At 40.4% G+C, this 15,283-nt stretch overlaps 1 protein-coding gene across 7 annotated transcripts in view; it reads left to right on the top strand.

The window, feature by feature from the left end:
• Window positions 1-14,037, top strand: part of CHD1L (chromodomain helicase DNA binding protein 1 like) — a 64,246-nt gene extending 50,209 nt beyond the window's left edge. For 5 of the 7 annotated variants that reach the window (XM_044944459.1, XM_025287986.3, XM_044944457.1 and 2 more), the window contains 8 exons: window positions 1,495-1,643; window positions 2,377-2,540; window positions 3,090-3,286; window positions 4,691-4,789; window positions 11,638-11,708; window positions 11,815-11,929; window positions 12,663-12,771; window positions 13,665-14,037. In XM_044944459.1, the coding sequence (XP_044800394.1) occupies window positions 1,495-1,643; window positions 2,377-2,540; window positions 3,090-3,286; window positions 4,691-4,789; window positions 11,638-11,708; window positions 11,815-11,929; window positions 12,663-12,771; window positions 13,665-13,743 (983 nt within the window). In that variant the 3' untranslated portion in view covers window positions 13,744-14,037. Of the gene's footprint in view, window positions 1-1,494; window positions 1,644-2,376; window positions 2,541-3,089; window positions 3,287-4,690; window positions 4,790-6,929; window positions 7,677-11,637; window positions 11,709-11,814; window positions 11,930-12,662; window positions 12,772-13,664 lie in introns of those variants that run through there. The other 2 variants (XR_006551698.2, XR_006551697.1) reach the window with 2 other exon arrangements.
• Window positions 14,038-15,283: the final 1,246 nt, after the last annotated feature.

Below are 15,283 nucleotides of genomic sequence, written 5' to 3'. Positions count from 1 at the left end.
TATCTTAAATGGCAGGGTCTTTTTTTTAAAGCATGTTTGTAAGTTTAGAATCGCATGCAGCTACATATGTGATCATATTTGCCTCTTCTTGGCTCTTTTTTCCTCACTTGTTGATAGAGCACCTCATTGAAAGCCCCCTGCTGACTTAATTAGCAAATGCCAATTAGAATTACAGCTGGTTGGATTGGGGTACAAGTGTGAAGCAGTTGATCTCTTGAGAATGAAAATGTTTTGCTTTCGTACTCCCTAGAGTAAAACATACTTATATCCATAGCTGATTTTATAATGCTGTGAAAATACATTCTTTGGTAACATGTGCTATTAAATATGCTTCAATTTAGAATCGTTGTCTTACCTCTCTTAGTTACTAGGCTTGGCTTGTTATGACTTCTTTCTATCATGTTATTCATGGTCTTGGCAAATTGCCCAGCCTCTTTGAGTCTCTGTGTCCTCACCTGTAAAGTGGTGCTAGTAGTGTACACCTTACCCCTTTACACGGTTGCAAGAATCAGATGTGATTATAAGTGTGAAGGTGCTCTGACAGCATAAACTGCTATTCAAGTTCACACGGTCACCGTTTGTGTTATTACTGTAGTTACTGTTTGCTGGCCTGTTGTCTTTCCATCCTTCTATAGACACAGTTGTATACTGAAAAGAGCACATTGGCAGCAGACTCAGAAAATCCTGCCTTCTTCACTTATTAGCAATTTGAACTGGGGAGGTGCTTAATAACTCAGGAGTTTTATAATTTTATTTATTTTTGGTTGTGCTGGGTCTTCATTGCTGAACAGGCTTTTCTCCAGTTGTGGCAAGTGAGGGCTACTCTCTAATTCTGGACTAAGGATCAAAGCTGTGTCTCCTGCTTTGGCAGGTGGATTCTTTACCATCTGGGAGCCCCCAGGGAAGCCCTCAATTTTCTCTTTTTCTTAAGTGGGGTTAATTATACCAAGACTGTGGTGAGGCTCATGAAGATGCTTCATGAGCTCTACAAAGAAAGTTGTAAATCTAAGGGATTATTTTTGTGATTATTTCCTCATAGATTTTCTACTTGATCCTTGTAATATTACAGAAAAGGGGGAAGAGCTGAGTGTTAAAAGACTGTTTGTAATTAAAAAAAAATAAGCTGTTGGTTACCTTTATTTAGGAGATCTTAATGTCAGTGAGATGTGTGCTGGGGAATAGTGTGGAATGAATGAGTGATGAGTGATCCAGGATTTGGCAGGCATCAAACTGAGACTTACGGGCCACCTGAAGATAGACCAAAATGGCTTTAGCCATGCTCGCTCCTTTAAAAAGTAAATATATGAAATCCCCAGATGGATCCCAAACCCGTCAGCATTAGTGGGATGGGAATTCCAGTACCTTCATCACAAGCTATTCTTGGCCCATTGAGAATATAGGCCATTCTCCTGTTCACCCTCCTTGTTGCTTTGACTAGAATCAATCTAGTTTTCTTTAGTATCTAACATTTCTCTCTGTGTTTTATGTTTTTAGAAAACCACATGTACTTATTTGAAGGTAAAGATTATTCTAAGGAGCCTAGTAAAGAAGACAGAGAATCATTTGAGCAACTGGTGAATCTTCAGAAAACCCTTTTGGAGAAGACTAGTCAAGAGGGCCGGTTACTCCGAAATAAAGGCAATGTAAGAACTGTTAATTTATGTGAGGATAAATTCTTCCAAAGTTTCAATAAAAATGAACAGAAAGTGATGCTGAGAATGATTTGTTAAGAAATAAGAATGCATCTATTTGTTGAAAAAAAGTATAAGAAGATGGCATAAAAATAACAACAGGGGGGTTATATTTTACCATTTAATGTGGGTGATAGTAAACCACTCTTGAAGGGATCACTGTCTTACATCAAAATACCACACCCTGCTGCTGACAGTCATGACCTATGTCGTTAAGGATGGATGGCAATCATAAACGATGTCTGTGATGTCCATAGCATTTGGCAGTTAGTCTGTATACATTAAATGCTAGTTATTGTTAAGGTGATCATGATGTTGGAATATTGTGTTTAAGACTGAAAGATAAAATACATTAAGGAATATTTCCATTAAAATGAGTTAAACCTAAAACAGCATCTTCCAATTAAAAAACAAGTTATTTTCTGAAGTACCTTATTCCTAATGAAATTAATCAAAATGACATATTGCTATACTGACATGCCAGTGCTTTGGTTGAGTTTAGAGCATAGTATCCTGGTTACCATGCCTATCAGATGTGTAAACTGAAGTATCTTGCCAGCACTTCCCACCACCCATGGTGAAATACTGTGAAATATTGAGCACATTGCTCAATGTGATGAATGAGACTCATGAAGGAACAGGTAGACCCCAGTTCCCCTGGTTATAGAGCTTGTTCTTCCTACAGGTTCCCATCCCAGGCCTTGTGGAGGGGTCCGCCAAAAGGAAGCGGATTCTGAGCCCAGAAGAACTGGAGGACAGAAGGAAGAAAAGACAAGAAGCAGTGGCCAAGAGAAAGAGACTGTTAGAGGAGAAGAGGAAGAAGAAGGAAGAAGCAGAACATAAGAAAAAGTACGTGTGTGTTATTTGATGGTATTATTAATAAAGCTGAGGGTCACAATTGGTAAAGGGATCACTACTGCATAGTGAGCCCACAGTCAAACATCACTTTAAAACTGCAGAAAGTGTCTGTAATGCTGGTAGTTCCCACTGGTAATAGAATACTTTTATAAAGATTAAACTTTCACCTTAGCAGTCCATCTACTTAAGAGAACAGTCCTGAGTGCCTCAGGCAGAGAAGATGCATTCAGCTGAAGCGAGAACATTTTAGGACTTGATTGTAGCTGTCTGACAAGAGTAGTTTACTTGAACAGTCCCTTTTAGTCACATGTTCTTAAAAACAGTGACATCTGGTGGCTACTCATTTTTGAAGTGTAGTCAGGAGGCAGTTAGGCTAATCAGTAAGGCTTCTTGTTTATTTACAAACAGGCAGAAGGACAGGGTGAGTTTCTAATTGCATCTCCACTTGCCACTCACCGTTTATGAATCACAGCCCAGGATGTGCTTTAAGGGAAATGGTGATAGGCCCAGTTAATTCCTCTCCCCTCTGGTTTCTCGAAGGATGGCCTGGTGGGAGTCCAACAATTACCAGTCCTTCTGCCTGCCTTCCGAGGAGAGCGAACCAGAGGACGGGGAAGATGAGAGCTCTGCCCAACTGGAGTATGAGGACCCAGACTCAACCTCCATCAGATATGTATGCGGAGACGTCACCCACCCCCAGGCTGGGGCGGAGGATGCTGTCATTGTGCACTGCGTAGGTAGGTAGATGTGGTGGGGCCTCAATCCTTCAGGTGCCAAGAACTGGGGAAGACAAGGCAGAGCCCTGTCTTAGGGGAGATTAATGGGCTTAGGGCAGCCTTGTGTGGTCAAAAAGAGTGTGAACTTTAGAACCAGGAGACTAGGGTGCTCAACCAGGTAAAGAAGAAAGGTAAGAGTCAAATCCAACTTCTCCAGGCCTCAATTCCCTTATCTGTGTAATGGGATAATATCTGCCTTGTTCCCTGCACAAACTTTTTAAGAGAGTACACAGAGGCTACATCTATAAGCCAAATAAATCGTTTGAGAAAAAACGAAACTCCAAACATGTTCTTCCTTCATGACCTTTGCACTTTTTTCCCCAGGCAAGTTCCTCTTTCTAGAATGCTCTTTCCCCACTTAGCAACATCAAGCATTGTCCAGATGTCTACATCTCAGAGAGAGGTCTCCCCTGACTTCCCACACCCCGTACTCACCCCTGTTTTTCTCTATTTACTTTCTTACCTTATTTTACTTGATGACATATCACCATGTGACATATTATGTATGTATTTGCTTGTTTGTTTCATTGAGTGAACAAACAATGAAACAAGCAGATATATACATAATATATCATGTGGTGTTTCATTGAACTGGGCTTCCCTAATGGCCCAGACTGTAAAGAATCTGCCTGGAATGCAGGAGACTTGGGTTCAATCCCTGGGTCAGGAAGATCCCCTGGAATAGGAAATGGCCACCTATTCTAGTATTCTTGCCTGAAGAATTCCATGGACAGAGGATTCTGATGGGCTACAGTCCAAGAGACTGCAAAGAGTTGGACACGACTAAGTGACTAACACTTCCGTTTTCACACTTTCACTGAACTAGAAAATAAACTTCATGGGAGCAGAGATTTCTCCTCTCCCCCCACTGGTGTAACCCTAGAGCATAAAAGAGTTCTTGATGTGTAATACTGACAAATATTTATAGTATGATCGAATGAATGACTGAATACAGAGTATTAACCAGCTGTGTTAATACCAGCTTGAATAAGTCATTTAACCTTTCCCCTTTCTTACCTATGAAATGGGAGTTGTAAGCTGTTGTATTATCAATGCTTCAACTCTTTCTGGTTTTACGTCTACTCTACATCCTTCCTTAGCCATCTTCCAGGAATTACAGAAGGACTACAGAGCTTCTGCTCTTTCAGAACACTGATTCTTTTGATGCTTTTCTGTTATGATGGCTAGGTATATTCCAGAAAACCTAAACATACTTGACAAGTCCAGTGTGTAATATGCTTGGAGGTTAGATAGTTGTTTCTGCCCTTTGAAAAATCAAGTATACTTGGCATACCTTTTTTTTTTTTTTAATTGTGGGCTGGATTTTGCCTCCTATAGAAGAAAATCTTCTCTTTCTCCTATCAGATGACTCTGGCCGCTGGGGCAGAGGTGGTTTATTCACAGCTCTGGAAACAAGATCTGCTGAGCCAAGAAAAAGATATGAGTTGGCTGGAAAAATGAAAGGTAAGGAGCAAAGCAGAAAGAAGGGTTAAGGATGGAATAAGAGGGAGAGGACATTAGGTGTGTTAAAAAACACTAGATGAGGAGTCAGAAGAGCTAGTTGGAGTCTGAATTCTGCCATTAGTTAAAGCTAGTTGATACATGACTTTAAGGCAATCCCTTCCCCCTCCCTGTACCTGCCTTCTCATTTGTAATTTGAAAATAATACTTTTTCCATCCCCCTCATGGGACTGTAATGAGGATAATGAATGTGTAAGTATTTTGATAAATGTCAATCCCTGCATGCATGTTGAAGTATTGGCTTGAAGTTCATTTCATTGTTTACCCAGTTCACTCTATCTTCTTGAGGGAATATCTCCTCTAAATGTCAGACACCTGTGGGAGAGAAATCAGACATACCATTGAAGGGCTAACAGGAGCTGGGTGCTGAGAGGAAGGAGGTTGTTAGCACAGACTGGGGTGTAACACTCCCCGGAGACGGAAGCAGAGCTGTCTGGGGAAACTTGAAGGCTGAATGGTGTTCCCTCGGCAGAGAGAAGGAGCCAGGCACCTCCTTTTATGTGTGGCAGTCACAAAGTGGCAAGAGGAGTAAAATGATTGTTGTGATTATTTCCTGTGGAACTTGAGAGGTTAAAGGATCTTGTCCAATAGAGAAGAGCTCTTCAGATTTCTTGGAGATTGGTTTTTCTGCTCACTTCTCTAATGTAGAAAGGGATGCAAGGACTTAGAGTGAATAATCTTTCTACTAAAACACATTACAGGGTTTAATATGTGTTGCCATGATTAACTCAATCTAGATACTGACTGGGCAGTTTGAAAAGGAGAGAATTCAGGGGAGGCTGGAGCTAGAGATACAGACTGAGGAGTCTCCATTTGGATCCTTGTTTAAAACCCTGAAGGAGAGAGGATGGAGAAATGGGAGGGCAGAGAACACACCTCCATTTAGGAGAAGGAAGAAGGAATTGTCAGAAAAATAAGAGAACCTTGACAGTGTAGTGTTTTGGGGTACAAGGGAGGAGAACTGTCAAGAAGTGGTCTGCAGTGTCAGACACTGAAGTGAGGATGAGCACTGGGAAAAGCCCACTGGATTTGCCCCCCCAAGGGCAGTCACATCACCCTGGAGCATTTTGAAGAAAGTGTGAAAAGTAAAACCTGGTGGCACAGAGTAAGGTGTAAATGGTCAGTAAGGAAACAGAGATGGGAGTGTGCACTCTTTTCTGAAGGAGAACTGGAATAGGGTAGAGCAGGGTAGATGAAATGTGAGCTTGAAGGAAGTCATGAAAGTTATCTTGGGCCTGGAAGGATGGGTTGAGATTAAATAGGTGGAGAGAAAGGGTAGGAGAGTCCATAGCCATATCTTATTCTTCTTGGTATCTCCTGTAACCCCACCAGTCCCAGTATGGGGTATTGAATGACCCAGGTAGTTACACAGTGAATGTTGTAGGGGAATGATGTGTAGGCCAGACAGACTGGAGTAGAAAGTTTAGGCTGAGGAATAAAGTTAGGTTTTAAAGAAGAGAGGTTTGGGCCACATTATAGAAGACTGCACATGACTTATGATTTGTCCAGGGAGATGGCATTCTAAGGCAGGACGTTATCCAATGTCTAGACATGGGAGATTTGGGTAGAAGAATGACATAGCAGAGCAAATACTGGGTTGGCCAAAAAGTTTGTTCAGGTTTTTCTATACCATCATATGGAAAAACCTGAACAAACTTTTTGGCCAGCCCAGTATTTTAGAATGACTTAAAAAGATTGGGATATGCAGGATGGATTGAGAGGACAAAAGGTTCAAACTGAAATATGCGAGGCCTAGAATTAAAACATTTCTCTAGAGAATTTGATTTGGATGAGATAGGAAAATATACAAATACAAATATGTATAGTAGAATACAGTATTTGAATAATTTAAAACAAACATCAGACTCTTCTAAAGGAATTTTTAGTTCATAGTGACCCACCCCGTCCCAGCCCAGATACTTCTGGGTTTTTCATTCACTCTCCAGTGCCTGCAGGAATACTTCGTAGGCAGTGTTTGAGGAGCACTGAAGTAGAAAAGCATAAAAATTCAAGAGTGAAGGGGGTGACATGCTACCGAAAGACATTCCTCTTTTTAATCCCTCTTTTTTACCCCATGGATTAGACATCCCCACCTGAACAAAAGTGCCTTGGTGGGTCTTTTAGAAGACCCAAGAGGAGTCTCACCCACCACTGTAACTGGTAAGACACAGATAAATCTCCATACAGGCAAGAACCAGCAGAGTGTGAAACTGCCTAGACCCCTCTCACTGCAGTAGGGCAAAAAACAGGTGAGTGTTGCCCTTGCAGGTACTCACACATGGAACTTGCCTAAGTCCATCCTTCCTGAAGGGAGATCTGGCACATTGGAGAAAAGAGAAAAATACGAGTTTGTTTGCAGCATAGGTGGTAAGGGAAGCTTTCCCAACCCCAACCCTGGCCCACCAAGGAAGACACTGCGAAGGGCTGATTTTTCTGGCAGCTACCATCACCAGGTGGAATGCAGCTGGAAAAACCTGTTTCTCTCTGCCAGCATCTGGAGTACTAAGGTGGTAGCTCCCCAACCTGGGTGGAGGAAGGGTATTGGGAAAGAGGCAGATACGAATTTCAAATGGTGTCAAAGGCACGTGCTCAGTAGAAAGTTCATGCACAAGTAACTGAAAATTTCCCTGCAGGTGTGTGGCAGTCCCAACACACTAAGTGTTAAACCCACACTTTCCCTCAGCTCTGCTGCCGGCTCCCTGTGCAGGCTCCCTGGTGTATCCATGAAAGTGAACTCTGGTAGACCAGAATCCTACTCAAAACAGGTCATGTTGGCAGGCAAGGAAGAAGCCACAGACTTGAGCTATAGCTCCACCTTCTGGGAAAAAGGGTACCCAGCCAGCCTGATGAATTGTAAAAATCAGAGAATACACAAAAGCTTAAAAATTTGGCCACAAGACAGAGCAAGAAGAGTGGAGCATAAACGTACAGGAAAAACTGAGATAATACCAGTACTATATAACGTAATACCCTGTCTGCTGCTGAAGGTAATGAGCACTGAGTTAAGGAGATATCTGCTACTTCAAATGCAAAAGCACCAGTGCATAAGTACCAGGAATATGAAATCAGGAAATATGGCATCACAGAAAGAAGATGACAGTTCTCCAGCAGCCATGCTCAAAGGCACAGAATATTGTGATCTAACTGACAAAGAATTCAGAATAGCAGTTATGAAGAAACTCAGTGAATTACAAAAAGACTCAGAAAGGCAACTCAATAAAATCAGGAATAAAATATGTTAACATAGTGACTTCTTTTCAAAGAGATTGAAATTTTAAAAACCCAAACAAATTGTAGAGCTGCAGAAGTCAGTGGATGAGATGAAGAATGCAGTAGAGAACAAGGTAGGCTTCTTGGGTAGTGCAGTGGTAAAGAATCCACCTGCTAGTGCAGAAGATGCAAGAGATGTGGGTTCAATCCCTGGGTTGGGAAGATTCTCTGGAGTAGGAAACGGCAATCCATTCTAATATTCTTGCCTGGAAAATCCCATGGACAGAGGAGCCTGGTGGGCTAAAGTCCATGGGGTCACAGAGTCAGACATGACTGAGCATGCATGTGTAGCAGGGGAAACCATGTGGAAGAAAGAATAAGTGACTTGTGGGAGATAGGAATTTTGAAATAACAAATTTAAAGAGTGAAGTAAGCCTGTGTAAGCTATGAGACTGAATCAAGAAAACACAAATCAGAATAATTAGGCTTCTAGAAGGAGAAGGGGAAAACGAGTTTAAGAAATAGTAGCTGAGAACTTTCCCAACCTAGGGAAAGACAAAACATACATGTCCATGAAGCTAATAGGTCACCCTGTTATCGCAATGCTAAAAGACCTTCTCCAAGACTTTCAATGATAAAAAATCTTAAAAGAAGCTAGGGAAAAAAAGAATATAATGTACAAAGGAACCCCTATTTGATTATCAGCACATTTCTTAGCAGAAACAGGTCCTGAGAGTAGAATAACATATTTGAAGTGTTGAAAGATCAAAATTGCCAACCAAGAATACTTTCTACAGCAAAGTCAGCTATGAAGGAGAAATAAAGGCTTTCCCAGCAAACAAAAGCTGAGGTAGTTCACCACCATTAGACTTACCTTGCAAGAAACGCTGAAAGGAGTTCTTCAAGCCAAAATGAAAAGGCATTAATCAGTCATATGAGCACATGTTAAAGTATTCAACACACTAGTAAAGGTAAAATATGTACAGTAAGGTTTAGAAAACCAACTTGGTGTTAAGATGGTGTGTGACCCACTCAACTATAATATAAAGCATAAAGGAAAATAGTGAAAGTAACTACAGCGACTATAAATTGCTAACGAATACACAACATACAAAGAGGTAAATTGTGACATGCATGATATAAAAGGGAGGAGTGAAAGGGTGGAGCTTTTATAGGCAATTGGATATAAGTTGCTGTCCTCCTAAAATACACTATTCTATCTATAAACTGTTTCATGTAAAGCCCCATAGTAACCACAAAGTACAAACCTAGATCAGATCCACAAAAGACAAAAGGGAACCAGAGCATAGCACTGTAGAAAATAATCAGTTTACAAAGGTAGGCAGAAACAGAGGGAAAAAGAAACAGTGGAATTACAAAACAACTGGAATGCACACAGTGGCAAGTAAGTCCTTATTCCAAGTAAGTCCTTATATAAAATTACTTTAAATGTAAGTTGATTGAATTCATCAGTCAAAAGGCACAGAGTGTCTAGATGGATAAAAAACAAGACCCAATTATATATCTCAAAGTGAAGGGATAGAAAAACATATTCCATGCAAGCAGAAACCAAAAGAAAGCAGAAGTAGTTATATTTGTATTGCATGAAATAGACTCGAAGCCAAAAATGGTAATGAGACAAAGAAGGTCACTATATAACGATAAAGGGATCAGTTCATCAAGGAGTTGTAACAAGTGTAAATATATGTGCACCCAACATCGGTGCACCTAAATATATTAAGCAAATATTACTACATGTGAGGGGAGAAGTAGACAATACAATAGTAATAGGGGACTTCAGTACCCCACTGTCAGCAATACATAAATCATCCAGACAGAAAACGAACAAGGAAATGATGGCTTGAACCAAACAGTAGACCAAATGGACCTAATAAGTATCTATAGGACATTCTATCCAACAACAGCAGAATATAAATTCTTCTAAATACACATGGAACATTTTCAAGAATAGATCGTACGATAGGGCAAAAAACAGGTCTTAGCAAAATAAGATAATTGAAATCATACTAAGTTATCTTTTCTGCTCACAGTGGTGTGAAACTAGAAATAAAATGAGGAAAACTGGAAAATCTGTAAGATGTGGAAACCAAACAGTATACTCCTGAACAGTGGGTCAAAGAATAAACCGAAAGGGAAAGCAAAGAATATCTCAAAAAAAAGATATGGAAACACAACATCCCAAAACCTATGGGGCCCTGCAAAAACAGTTCTAAGAGGGAGTCTTACAGCAATAAATGCCAGGATTAAGAAATTAGAAAGATCATAGCCCTCAAGGAAATAGAAAAGAGGAACAAATTAAGCCCAAAGCCAGCAGAAGGAAGGAAATCAAGTTCAGAGGAGAAATAAATGAAGTAGAGACAGAAAAAACAATAGAAAAGATTAATGGAACTAAGAGGTTTTCAAAAAGATAGACAAAATTGATAAATCTTTAGTGAGAATAAAAAAGAGAAGACCCAAATAAAACCAGAAAAGAAATTATAACTGACCCTACAGAAATACATAGAATCATAAGAGAGTATTATGGATAATTGTACACCAACAAACTAGATAACCTGGAAGAAGTGGATAAGTTTATAGAATCTGCAAACTGTCAAGACTGAGCCAGTAAGAACTAGAGAATCTGAACAGACCAGTGATGAGCAAAGAGATTGACTCAGTAATTAAAAACTTCCCAACACAGGAAACTTTAGGACCAGATGGCTTCACTGGCAGATTCTACCAAACATTTCAAGAAGAATTAAGGCCAGTCCTTCTCAAACTCTTCCAAAAAACTGAAGAGGAGGGAACTTTTCCAAACTCATTCTATGAGGCCAGTTTCACCCTGGTATCAAAGCCAGATGACACTACAAGAAAACAAAACTATAGACCAATATCTTTCATAACTTCAATGCAAAAATTCTCAACAAAATATTAGCAGACCTAATTCAGTTACTTATTAAAAGGATTACCCACATGACCAAGTAGGAATTATCCCAGGGATGTAGGGATAGTTCAACATACACAAATCAATAAATGTTATATATCACATTAATAGAATGAAAGATAAAAGTGATCCTTTCAATAGATGTAGAGACAGCATCTGACAGTACAAATTCATGATGACATACCCTCTGCAGATTGGTTATGGAAGGAACATACCTCAGTATGTTTTTTGTTTCATTGTTCAGTTGCTAAGTCATGTCCTGGGGCCCACCAGGCTCCTCTTCCATGAGATTCTCCAGGCAAGAATACTGGAGTGGGTTGCCATTTCCTTCTCTAGGGGATCTTCCTGACCCAGGGTTCAAACCCCAGTCTCCTGTGCATCTTCTGCATTGCAGGCAGATTCTTTTACCACTGAGCCAAAAGCTGTATACAACAAGCCCACAGCATGCATTATATTCCACATAACTGAAAACTTTTCCTCTAATATCAGGAACAAGACAGGGCACCACTGTTACCTATACCTGAGTAGCTTTGGAAAAGGCACAGCACAGGGACAATTCAGAGTAGCCCTTCCTCAGGGGTCTCATTCTGTAGTGAACTTTATGTTCTTTCTGTTGCTTCTTCTTGTTTTACCTCAGATTTGAGTTTGGGAGGTGTCCTTTTATTTCCTATTGACGATAAAGAGTCAAGAAACGAAGGACAAGATTTGGTAAGTGAAAAAACCACATCAATTTATTGGAGCTAAACTTTGACTCCCATCACCTCCTCCGGAAACTGCCCCTGCTCCCACTCAGTAAATGGATTGTTCCTCCTAGCTGGCCTTGATTGTGGCCCAGCACCGAGATCGCGCCAATGTCCTGTCTGGCATTAAGATGGCAGCCCTAGAAGAGGCCCTAAAGAAGATATTTTTAGCAGCAAAGAAAAGGAAAGGTAAGTCCTTCCACTTGCTCAGGAATAGATGAATTTCTGTTTCCAAGTGTAGGATGTGATTTTTAAAGGGGTGAGAAATGCCAAGATTCCATTCAGTATATGTGGTGAAGGGAAGCCCCAGTATGAGAGGCCACACAAGTAACACTCTCCTCATCTTGTATTCTCAAAGCCCTTTTCCTTTCTTGATCACTTCTGTATCCTTTGTCTCTGAACCACCTGCATCCTCTGGGTATTTGTATCATGATTTTACAGACGAGGAAGCAGAGGACCAGAGATGAGGTAAACTGGTCACATGCTGTTGAGAAACGCTTTTTATCCTGTCCCCTCTCGGAGAGTCACAGTCTGCATTAGCAGACAATTCTCTGCCAAAAGACCTGAGTTTAATTTTATTTCCAAACCCAGCATGTCTTAGAGTTTGTCAAACTGATGGACTTGTTAAAGAATCTTTGCTTTTTAAATTACATCTCAATCATCAATCATATTCTATTCCCATTGTACCTACTTATTACCATAGCCTGTATGTAGGTCCTCATGTTCTATAGAATTAGTTTTCCCATGTTACAGTCACTCCTCATATAATAATCATATGCTTTGAGTGGCACTCACCAAGATTATATACATTTTGTTCATTGGAAACAACAAAGTGACTTAGAATACATTATCATCTATGTATATCTTATACACATTACTCAATTTGATGAATGAAGACATCATGAACTTTTTTTTTTAACAGCAAGTGTCCATCTTCCACGCATTGGACATGCCACGAAAGGTTTTAACTGGTATGGTACTGAGCGACTTATTCGGAAACACCTGGCCTCAAGAGGCATCCCAACTTACATGTATCCTTTTATTATCCTAATGGTATACACTTTCAGCTCAGAAGGGGACAATGTCTTGCATTTTTCTGGTGTCATTTTTTAATCCAAGGCCAAGTCCTCTTCTGCCATGTTTTTCACTCTACCCCCACTTCAATGAGAAAAAACTAAGAAGCATTTTCTTACTGTGTATATATCCAAGGAGATAAACACTCCCCAGCATTTGTACATGCCAACAGCTAAAAGATACATGAAGAGGGGAATTAATTGAACAATTGCCATTTGCTCTCATGTTGAATCTGTTTCACATCACTTCTCTGGAGGTCCTTCAGGCCCATAGATCAAGGCCTAGTTCTAAGAACTTCACTCTGTTCACTAAAATAAGTAAGCAAAAAAGTGACCTATTTTATTTCTGAACCAATTCAGTGTATTCTTAAGCAGTGTGAAATTCATTTTGACCATGAGGACATAATCTAGTTTTGCTAGACTAGTATTTTCTTCCAGTGATCTGCTTGCTGTAAGTTAGCATTGTTTGAACCACAATATTGGGTCCAGAATTATTAGAAGAAGCTGAATTTACCAAGTGCTATAATTATACAGAAACTTCCTCCTTTTACTTAGATAATTACTGAAATTAATTCACTTGGTGGAGGTTTATTTAAATCACTATAAAAACTTAGCAGAGAAGTTAGGTTTTATACATTTGCACAATTCAGACAGTATCAGAAGAGTTTTAGTATATCATCATAATTCTACAGTAATAAGTACTAACAATACTGAAAAGATTTATTACATGGTAAAAGGAAATTAAGGCATATGCCTCTGGAGTGATTATTTCAGTAATTACTAAAGAACTAGTAGTTTTAGTAGAGTCGATTTTAAAGTGATGAAAAATATTCCTTGACCGCCCTATTCAGCTACTATTTTCCTAGGAGCAAGGCTGCCATCCTTCATCTACAGGCCTCATCTTCATCCTCAGGACAGCTAGTATCTTAACAATCAGCTCAGCATCAGATCCAGCCTTCAGCAACCAGCTGAAAAAGCTGGAAAAAAAAAAAAGCTAGTTGGTCAAAGCCACTGTAATAGAGTATTCAAGGAATCAGGATCTGGTGGGCCTCTGAGAGGCTCTGTTTTCTGAATTCTAATTTTGTTCCCCTGAATGTGTTACTGATGTGTAATACCTGTAATACAGCGATGCAGAAGTTATTTGGGAAAATCCTTTGGCAGTTTGCCAGTGCCCCAGTATGCATAGCTATTTGTATAATAATAAATACCTTTTCTCTCTCTAAAGGTTTCTTAGCTTGCTTTCCCCTCAATCTAGTTTTCTTCCTCTCAGACTGATTTCTTTATGGTGAGAAAGGTAAGTGCATTAAGGAGAAAGGAAGGGAAATAGAACAGGTTGGTTCTGGGGGAAGGAAATGCCTTCAGTCAGTTCATGCCTTGGAAAGACAGGTCTCTAGGGGAAAGACTGAGAAGAGAGATTGCTGATCCAGACAACCAATGTCCCTCCTGCCTTCTGTTCATACAGTTCAACATTCAGATCCAGAGGAACACAAGTGGCTTCAGAGAAACCAAGGATCACCTTTCCCCCTTCCATTAAATTCAGTTCAGCTTCAATAAATGAAGGGATTGTGGGGACTACCCTAGTGGTCCACTGGCTAAGACTCTGTGCTCCCACTGCAGGGGGCCCAGGTTCAATCCCTGTCAGAGAACCAGGTTCCACATGCTACAACTAAGAGTTTGTATGCCACAACGAAGATGGAAGATCCCATGTGCCGCAACTAAGACTTGACACAAACAAATTTAAAAGAATTAAAAACAAGGGAATTGTGGAAGTGGCACAAAACTGACAGCAAATGTCAGATTGGGGAGGACAGAGAGATGAGAACCACCAGAGAAGGAATTGTAGGAGGAGATACCATAGAAGCTGTGACTTTTCACATTTTTGTACATGAAGTCTCAGTCTTGGCTGGCTGTCCTCAACCAGCCTGGTTTCTGCTGCTTTGAGGCCCTTAATACCTAGAGAAGCCTCAGGCCTGGGCTCTTGATTCAGGGAACCTTGGCTACTAGGGGGTCTCAGAGCTGGGGCCATGACCTTCTAAGGAAAGCAGTGATGTTAGCATCTGCGTTGTACTGTTCTATTTGACTTCCTCCCTGGCTTCTTCACCCATCAACAATTTAGAATCTGTGTTGAAGACCAATTTAGTTGAAGACTAAGTTCATGATTCCTGAACTTTTTCTTTTTTAATTTAATTGGAGGCTAATTACTTTACAGTATTGTGGTGGTTTTTGCCATACATTCACATGAATCAGCCATGGGTGTACATGTGTTCCCCATCCTGACCCTCCCTCCCAACTCCCTCCCCATCCCATCCCTCAGGGTCATCCCAGTGCACCAGCAGTGAGCACTCTGTCTCATGCACTGTACCTAGACTGGCGATCTATTTCACATATGATAATATAATGTTTCAATGCTATTCTCTCAGATTATCCCACCCTCACCTTCTCTCACAGAGTCCAAAAGTCTGTTCTTTAC

Source organism: Bubalus bubalis, chromosome 6 (genome assembly GCF_019923935.1).
Source record: "Bubalus bubalis isolate 160015118507 breed Murrah chromosome 6, NDDB_SH_1, whole genome shotgun sequence".
In the NCBI taxonomy this organism is placed as follows: Eukaryota; Metazoa; Chordata; class Mammalia; order Artiodactyla; family Bovidae; genus Bubalus; species Bubalus bubalis.
This window is presented reverse-complemented; position numbering and strand designations above follow the sequence as displayed.